Here is a 9435-nt window from a genome sequence, read left to right on the forward strand (position 1 = left end):
AAATTACAAAAGGACATGTGTATATTAATTAATTATATTGAATATAGCAAAAACAATATTTATAATCAAATAAAAAGTGTTTCCTTTACATAATAATATTTCAAGTTAATGCATTTAGCAGTCAGTAACACTTGGTATATTGTTTTAACTAGGATACAGAAGCAGATTGTCCCATTAGTTGCATAGTACAGGCAAGTGCATTTTACTGGCTACTGACTGCACCGGATGGTGATGAGTCCAATATTTATCTTTCTAGCGACACAGGTCAAGCACTCAATGGCTGCGTTTAAACAGGCAGCCCAATTCTGATGTTCTTTCTACTAAATTGGTATTTTGGCCAATCATGCCAGATCTTTCCACGTCAGCTCTTTTTCAAAGCTGATGTGATTGTTCAAAAGACCAATTAGTGAAAAATATCAGAATTGGGTCGCTTGTGTAAACGCAGCCAGACCAACACACACTTCCACATTAAGTCTGCACTGATAAACAGGAACTAGCATAGACACTTCTTATCTTTAGCCACACATGTAAGGGCTTGAGTGATGAGAATCACTCATTCTAATGCTTGACAACACAGACAGAATTCCTCAAAATGTTTAGTGTACTCACAATGTACTGCTTGCTTTTAAAACCAGAAGATACCAAAAACACTAACATTAGGGTGGAAAAATGTACAATTTGCTGAGTGACATGCGAGAGAGAGAGTGATCAAAATGTAACAGGTAGGCGACTGGTCTGTTCAGATCGCCTTCTGATATCGTATGCATGTCCATCTGAGTATCTAGTAACTACTATATGTAGTAGACCGAGAGGATCAAGTGGGTTATTGTGTTGTTGTGTACAGCATTGCCAGGAGGTAGTGGTTAACCTCAGTGACACCATGGGCTGTAATGTTACATCTAACCCGCAAGACAAGATTGACCACAGTTCTCATTGCTGTAACATTACAGTAAACAGTGCCATTTTGTAACCCTTTTACATAACCCTTTTTTTGGACAAAGCATTGGAAGGCAGCCTGACATAAGAGTAAGTGCTAGTATCCCTATATCATTTAAAGCATTAATTCACATACAAGTAAACCATGTAGTCAAAGAGACCTAAGGGTCTGAGGTTAGACCCAAGATTAATACCAGGGATTTACAACAAAAACAGGGAATTTTAGGAAGATGGATTAAAAATTCCAAATCAATGAAGCTATAGTTACGGAATGTTCAGGTTTGTTATTCAAAGGGCTTACTTTGAAAAAAGTTAATTGGAACAAGACAAGCTTGCAGAAAAAGCTTTAACCTTCAAACCTCTCCAGGACATTTGCTGTATGCATATTACCTTGCATATCAATTTTCTATGTTTAAATAGACCTGGGAGTGATATGCCAAAGAGGACAACAAGACAGTAACCTTCTCCATCAGGTGAATGAGTGTAGTGCATGTCCAGAGATGAATCACCCTGCACCTGTCTGAGAGGGGATGCAACGTGGTTAGCATTTAATCTAGTTCCAAAATAACACAGAGTTCAACCTTTGGGGTGACAGAGAGCCCTGCTTGGACAGTGGCTAAGGCTTTGGATGACTTCTGTCTATGCTTAAGGTTAGTTAGGGTGTAGAGAGCACTGCAAAACAGTGGCTAGCCGTTTAAAGTGTTAGGAGGGTTCCATGCTTAGACAGTGGTAGGGTTTGGGTAACAGGAGGCCTTGCTCGACTTAAACAGTGGCTAAGGTCAGGGTAACAGAGGTCCAGTCTTTAAACACAGAGCTGCAGGGTCAGCCAGGTCACAACACTAAGTGCCCTCCTCACTGCACAGAGCACGACGGGTACTCAGCGCAGCAGCAGGCTGAGGAACCCATGGCTTTAGGGGGAATGAGGTCCAGGTCCTCGTCATCAGGGATCTCATCCAGCCGGTATCCATCCTGCAGCAGCTGCCTGCTCAGGTCTGGGTGTACCTGCACAGAGAGGTCAACAGGTCAGCTGTGGAATGACAATTCAAAAAGGTATGCATACAGGAGGTGTAAGAAACAGGTGTGAGGATAGGCTGGATATTTTTTAAATGTTTTATTACACAGCCTATTTAGGCAATAATGGTGTATACTTGCATTGAATCTTGTTTAAATATGAATACATTTGTATTTGACTATAAAAGGGAGAACTATTTTATATGGAAACTGAACCCTGCTCCTGATAGAGAACACTACTGCCCAACGAACAAGCCTTTCTATGTAGAAGCATGGTCTGAGTATAGTATACACTGGACACACTCACCTCAGCTGAAGAGTATCCTGAGGAATACTGCTCGACATCTAGCTCATCATCACTGCAAGGTCAAAGACAAGATGTCATTAGGAAAACTTAGGCTGGGATTCAATCCAATCGAGGATTTGGACAATGTGCCATTTAAAAGGTAATTTACGATTGAGTGCTAGAGGCATCACTACAGACCCTGGTTTGATTCCAGGCTGTATCACAACCGGCCGTGATTGGGAGTCCCATAGGGCGGCGCACAATTGGCCCAGCATCGTCTGGTTTGGCCATCATTGTAAATAAGAATTTGTTCTGACTTGCACAGTTAAATAAAGGTTAAATAAAAAAACTTCCTAAATAAACATAGGGCTCTTTAGAGATTGTCTGCAGTCAGTAGTGCCTTGCCAATAGTGTTTGCCGGAGAGAGTACTTAGCACCTCTGAACTGAGTGCCAGCCATAATTAGCGCCATGTCAGATATCCACCAGCGCGTGGTCCCTAAAACACAGTGCGTCGAACGATCGTCAGATCAACATTTGGTGCCATGTGTGTAGTCTTTTACCTGTCTGATTCCAATGCTACCAGTGTATCTTCAGCGTGCTGACTCAAAGCGGCATAACCTTTGTTGAACTTCACACTTCTACAAGAGGAACAAGAAAAACTTGAAATGTAACAGCTCGAATACCTCAAATTCCATTATGCTTGCATGCACGCCTACAAACATACTTCTCTCCTCTTACCTCTTTCCTCCTTGCCTGGGCTGTTGCATCACTGGACCCCCTGAGGTAAGGCCTTTTTTCTTCATTGCTTTGCGGGCCATTTCACGGTGTTTCTCTAAAGCCAGGATTCAGTCACATGCAGAAGAACACTTTAAATAAAAACATAGGCTATGACAACACAGAAAAATCACAAGACTTTAAACAGGAATTGTGTCAATCTAGGGCCCAGGAATGCACTTACGTAGTTTCATGTGAATAGCTGAGGCTTTGGACATGATGTAGGGTCCCCTCTTCTCCAAAGGTCTGATGCCCCCATCTGTAGCCCTTGGTCTTGAGCTGCTGCCAGTGCCAGGACCCTTAACATGTGAAAATCAGGAATGTATGAAATAGAGGTCGACCGATTAATCGGAATGGATGATTAATTAGGGCCGATTTCAAGTTTTCATAACAATCGGTAATCGGCATTTTTAGACACCGATTGTGGCCGATTACATTGCACTCCACAAGGAGACTGCGTGGCAGGCTGACTGCCTGTTACGTGGGTGCAGCAAGAAGCCAAGGTAAGTTGCTAGCTAGCATTAAACTTATCTTATAAAAAAAACAATCAATCTTAACATAATCACTAGTTAACTACACATGGTTGATGATATTACTAGTTTATCTAGCTTGTCCAGCGTTGCATATAAATTGATGCGGTGCCTGTTAATTTCTCATCGAATCACAGCCTACTTTGCCAAACGGGTGATGATTTAACAAGCGCATTCGTGAAAAAAGCACTGTCGTTGCACCAATGTGTACCTAACCATAAACATCAATTTCTTTAAACATTCACCTTTCTTTAAAATCAATACACAAGTATATATTTTTAAACCTGCATATTTAGTTAATATTGCCTGCTAACATGAATTTCTTTTAACTAGGATAATTGTGTCACTTCTCTTGCGTTCCGTGCAAGCAGTCAGGGTATATGCAGCAGTTTGGGCCGTCTGGCTCGTTCCGAACTGTGTGAATACCATTTATTCCTAACAAAGACCGTCATTAATTTGCCAGAATTGTATATAATTATGACATAACATTGAAGGTTGTGCAATGTAACAGCAATATTTAGACTTAGGGATGCCACCTGTTAGATAAAATACGGAACGGTTCCGTATTTCACTGAAAGAATAAACGGTTTGTTTTCAAAATGATCGTTTCCGGATTTGACCATATTAATGACCTAAGGCTCGTATTTCTGTGTGTTATTATGTTATAATTAAGTCTATGATTTGATATTTGATAGAGCAGTCTGACTGAGCGGTGGTAGGCAGCAGCAGGCTCGTAAGCATTCATTCAAACAGCACTTTCGTGTGTTTGCCAGCAGCTCTTCGCTGTGCTTCAAGCATTGAGCTGTTTATGACTTCAAGCCATTCAACTCCCGAGATTAGGCTGGTGTAACTGATGTGAAATGGCTAGCTAGTTAGCGAGGTGAGCGCTAATAGCATTTCAATCGGTGACGTCACACGTTCTGAGACCTTGAAGTAGTTGTTCCCCTTGCTCTGCAAGGGCCGCGGCTTTTGTGGAGCGATGGGTAACGATGCTTTGAGGGTGGCTGTTGTCGATGTGTTCCTGGTTCGAGCCCAGGTAGGGGCGAGGAGAGGGACGGAAGCTATACTGTTGCACTGGCAATACTAAAGTGCCTATAAGAACATCCAATAGTCAAAGGTATATGAAATACAAATCGTATAGAGAGAAATAGTCCTATAATTTCTATAATAACTACAACCTAAAACTTCTTACCTGGGAATATTGAAGACTCATGTTAAAAGGAACCACCAGCTTTCATATGTTCTCATGTTCTGAGCAAGGAACTTAAAAACGTTAGTTTGTTTTTTTACATGGCACTTTTACTTTCTTCTTCAACACCTTGTTTTTGCATTATTTAAACCAGATTGAACATGTTTCATTATTTATTTGAGGCTAAATTGATTTTATTGATGTATTATATTAAGTTAACATAAAAATGTTCATTCAGTATTGTTGTAATTGTCATTATTGAAAATAAAAAATGTAAAATAAAAAAACTGATTGGTATCGGCTTTTTTTGGTCCTCCAATAATCGGTATCGGCGTTGAAAAATCATAATCGGTCGACCTCTAGTATGAAATGTCATGGCGGATTCTGTTACAAATAGAGGATCCCCGGAAGACCACTACAGGAAAACAGCCTTGCCCTAACGCTGCTAAACAACTACAAATTAGCCCTGCTATTAGCCTCTCATTTGAATCAAATAGATAACTAGCCGAGTATGTTGCCACCAATTTAGAAAACACTACATTGTAAAATAAAGGTTTCGCTCCATGAAGTAATCCAACAATGTTTACGTCGGCATTTTGTCTATTTAAAATCTTCTCACATTGATCGACACAGGTGAGTGCCATTTATGACACTTCCCAAAGTGTCGCTCAATGAGAGAAGATTTTAACTAGACAAGATGGCGGCATAAACATTGTTGGATTACTTCATGGAGAAAAAACATGTATTTTAATAATTGAGCATTTTCTAAATTCAAATGAACCACCTGCAACTGGTCATGTATATTTAAAAGATACTTCTTTGTCCAAATCGAGACCAAAAAAAAGGTATAGTCAAATAAAGGTTAGTTCAAATCTATGGCGGTGGTTTGTATGGGGCTGTCCTGTAACGGACACCCAAAATCTTTGGTTAGATCATAAAATCAACAGTGTAATGTTTTGATTTCAGTCGTCCAATTTGTAAGTCGCTCTGGATAAGAGCGTCTGCTAAATGACTTAAATGTTAAATGTAAATGTGTTGTGTCCTTAACTTTGCAAAACTCTTCCGTTTCAATTGCTACCATAGCTTTGCTTATGCAAATAATTGTCATATTTCTTCTGTAAGAAACATTTCAATTTAGCCCTTTCCATATAGGAGGCCGCTTAGGGGCTGACGGCTAATAATGTTTGGAATGGACAGAATGGAATGGCAAACACATGGAAACCATGTTTGATGTTGTTGATACCTTTCTACCTACTCTTCTCCAGCCATTACCATGTGCCCTTCCTCCCCACTTAAGATTCCACCAACCTCTTGTTCAATATAGGCATATTCCCACGAGTGTAAAGGGTTAACGGAATAGTTAAGATTACACAAGATGTTTTGAAATAGCAAAATAACGATATTGGTGTGTATTCTACACAGTTGAACATATCCTCTTTTTAATATTTGTTAGTGAACCTAAAGTTGCTGGATGCGGCAAGTAGTCAAGCTGACAAGAGCGTTGGGCCAGTAACCAAAAGGTCGCTGGTTCGAATGCCCGAGCCAAGCTGACTAGGTGGAAAATATACCGGTGTGCCTTTGAGCAAGGCACTTATCCAGAGCAATTAGGTTTAAGAGCGTATTCTAAATGACAAATGTAAATAACATTCTCATTATCTGGTGTACAATCTGTAGCTACTATGGTTAGCTTACACAAACGTGGCTAGCTAACGTTCGCAGTAAACCGTAAATAACAAGCCAAGTAACGTTATACGCTGAGAGAATGGTAGCAAGGTTGGCTGTCATTTGAAAACAGAGTTGCCAGATATCAGATTGCGTGTTGTTATTGGTTAGCGAGCTAGCCAAAACAGTTACCAGCGTCAAAACTTGGGACTCGGAGACTGCAGCAAGGAGAGTATCCCTCTCCTGTTCCTCCATAATGTTGTTCATGTTGGTGGGAATGTTCACGCTTTACACGCTAAAACAGGCATGTTGACTGTATTTCCAACCATCCAGGAAAGGATGTCTTATCGCTGTTGTCTTTCACTCCTGCTAGCTAGTCTAAGGACCACTTCCGCTTCCTGTCAACAGAAGCCTTGGACTACTTTCACCGTCCTTCCATCATCCCTAACCCATGACATCAGAAACCACAAGGTGGGAGAACTTCAGTGGTAGCAAACAGGTAACAAACATTTCTGTTGATCGTATTTTTATTTAACCAGGAAGGGCTCATTGAGATTTGAAATCTATTTTTCAAGAGCGTCCTGGCTAAGATAGTCAGCACACAATTACAGACATGAAAAACTACAAGTAATCTTGTAAAAACCATAGAATTCACAAGAGTAACAAAATCATAAAACAGCCAAATTAAAAACATTGACAGGTTAGAGAATACGCCTCAATCCTTCATCGGTGATTTAAAAACACCAATCGGAACAAATTCTTCCAGTTTAAAAGTATTTTGTAAGGCGTTCCAAGTCGATGGCGCAGAGTACATAAAAGCCCTTTTACCAAATTCAGTTCGGACATTTGGAACAGTTAGCAGGATAGTCCTTATAACGAAAAGAGTACCCACCACATTTATGAACAATAAAAATGCCCAAATAAAATGGTAGTAAACCCAAAATGGCTTTGTAAATAAAAGTATACCAGGGACTACGAGTGACTTGGAAAGGCCAGCCAACCCTGGTATATAAAGTGCAGTGGTGCGTAAGGGTTTTGCAGTTTAAAATACATCTCAATGCGCCATGGTAAAGGGTGTCAATTGATCCCAAACACCGAGTGGAAGCATTCATATATAAAATATCCCATTCATATATAAAATAAATATATAGTCTAGTAAAGGCAAAAATGTAGCAAATACTAGCCTCCTGGCTTCAAAAGAAAAACGGGCATTATCCCTAAAATAAAATCCCAACCTCAGCCTATTTTTTTTTGTAAATTGTTGAATATGCAATTTAAGAGGCCATCAATTACATTTCCAAGATATTTATGAGGTTAGTCTCAATCTCATTGCCCTGACAGGTAGTAATAGGTGTAAGGTTCAGAGATGTATTTCTTGCTTTAGAAAACACCATTAGTTTAGTTGTCAGTATTGAGGATAAGCTTCAATTGACACAAGGTATGTTGAACAGTATATAAAAAGTAGTTTGCAAGTTCTGGAAAGCTTTTGTGTGAGACGAGGCACAACAATAAATAACAGTATCATCAACATAAAAGTGAAGTTGTGCATTTTGCACATTTGTCTAAATAATTTATATAAATAGTGAATAAGAGGGGACCAAGTACAGAGCCCCGGGGCACACCATTACAAACAATTTAAGAGACATGAGCCCATCAAATTGAGTGCACTGAGTTCTATCAGACAGATAGTTAGCAAACCATGCAACTGCATGCTCCGAAAGACCTACACTCAACAATCTCTGCCTCAGTATAGCATGATCAACTGTATCAAAACCCTTAGAGATCAATACAAAGTTAGACACTGTGCTATATTTTGTCAAGGGCTTCATCGATATCATTTAAAACCTTCATGGCTGCAGAAATTGTGCTATGCTTCTTCCTGAAGCCCGACTGGTACATTGATAAAATAGTATATAACTATTTTAGCTGTTCACTCAAGGGTTTCAAGTATTTTTCAAACAGGGGTGACAGATTTGAGATTGGCCTATAATTATTTAAAAGAGTTGGATCTCCCCCTTTTAAAAGTGGTAGGACAAATGCTGATCCCCAGATCTTTGGAATGTCATTATATTCCAGGGTTAGAGTGAACGGATTTGTAAGTGGTTCAGCTATGAAATCAGCTGCCAGATTTAAAAAGCAGGGATCAAGAAGATCAGGACCTGCAGACTTTCTCTGATCTAAGGATTTCAGGGCTTTATGTACCTCCTGCACGTAGAACGGCAAAAAGCTCAAAGTTTGACCAGCTCTCGCTGGTTCATCCACACAGGGTTGTACAGAGACCACTGAATCAAACAGCCTACCAGATGATACAAAGTGCTTATTGAAACATTTCAGTTTTGTAATATACAGCAACAGTCCTTCAATACACATGATAGTAATTCATTAACATTACTGTTTCCAGACATACTTAGCCTTCCAAATCTTTCTAGGGTCATTCAGGTTATCAGTGGTAACAGACATAAAATATTCAGACTTGGCCTTCCTGAGAAGAAAATAACTTGTTTCTTAACTGCCTAAAAAGAAGCCAATCAGTATTATCATAGTCATTATCAAATTGTGTCAGATCAGTGCAATATTCAACAAAAAGGAGCCACCTAACAGATAGTGCAAAACTACCTTTATGCTAGCAGCTATTGATGAAGGAAACTTCTTCCCGGGGGCCTTTTGTTAAGAGCCCCGACGCTTGATCTTAATGTTGACACACATCGCTTGCGGGAAGGTTTTGGAAATAAGGAACGTATGTTATCATTCATATCAGCGTGAAATAATTTTGAAAAAACGAAATGGTTAAATAAACACCTTTAGGGTTAGTGTTTCCACACAACCATATCACCATGTTTACAACACTTGACGACCACCAGTGCTATTTAGCAATCTAGCATGTGTAACGTTAACTGGGAGGACGCACACAGAATATGGATCTGTGCAAGTCTGCTAGCTAATGTTACAGTAAGTAGTTTTATTTGGAAGATTAGTTTTCAAAAATGAGAGTTAAGGGCCATATCGTTCAAAAACCGGTCCATAAGCAATGACTGACGTGTAACAG

The 9435-nt window shown here is 39.7% G+C and overlaps 1 protein-coding gene across 1 annotated transcript; it reads right to left on the reverse strand.

The window, feature by feature from the left end:
* Positions 1-20: 20 nt before the first annotated feature.
* Positions 21-6809, reverse strand: LOC129852730 (protein FAM219B-like). Its single transcript, XM_055918390.1, has 6 exons — positions 6582-6809; positions 3193-3307; positions 2973-3066; positions 2795-2872; positions 2255-2306; positions 21-1938 (listed from the first exon to the last, which is right to left on the reverse strand). Exons 1-6 carry the CDS (start codon positions 6654-6656, stop codon positions 1789-1791), a joined length of 564 nt encoding a protein of 187 aa, XP_055774365.1. The 5' UTR covers positions 6657-6809; the 3' UTR covers positions 21-1788.
* Between the last annotated feature and the right edge of the window lie 2626 nt (positions 6810-9435).

This window comes from Salvelinus fontinalis, chromosome 4 (assembly GCF_029448725.1).
Source record: "Salvelinus fontinalis isolate EN_2023a chromosome 4, ASM2944872v1, whole genome shotgun sequence".
In the NCBI taxonomy this organism is placed as follows: domain Eukaryota; kingdom Metazoa; phylum Chordata; class Actinopteri; order Salmoniformes; family Salmonidae; genus Salvelinus; species Salvelinus fontinalis.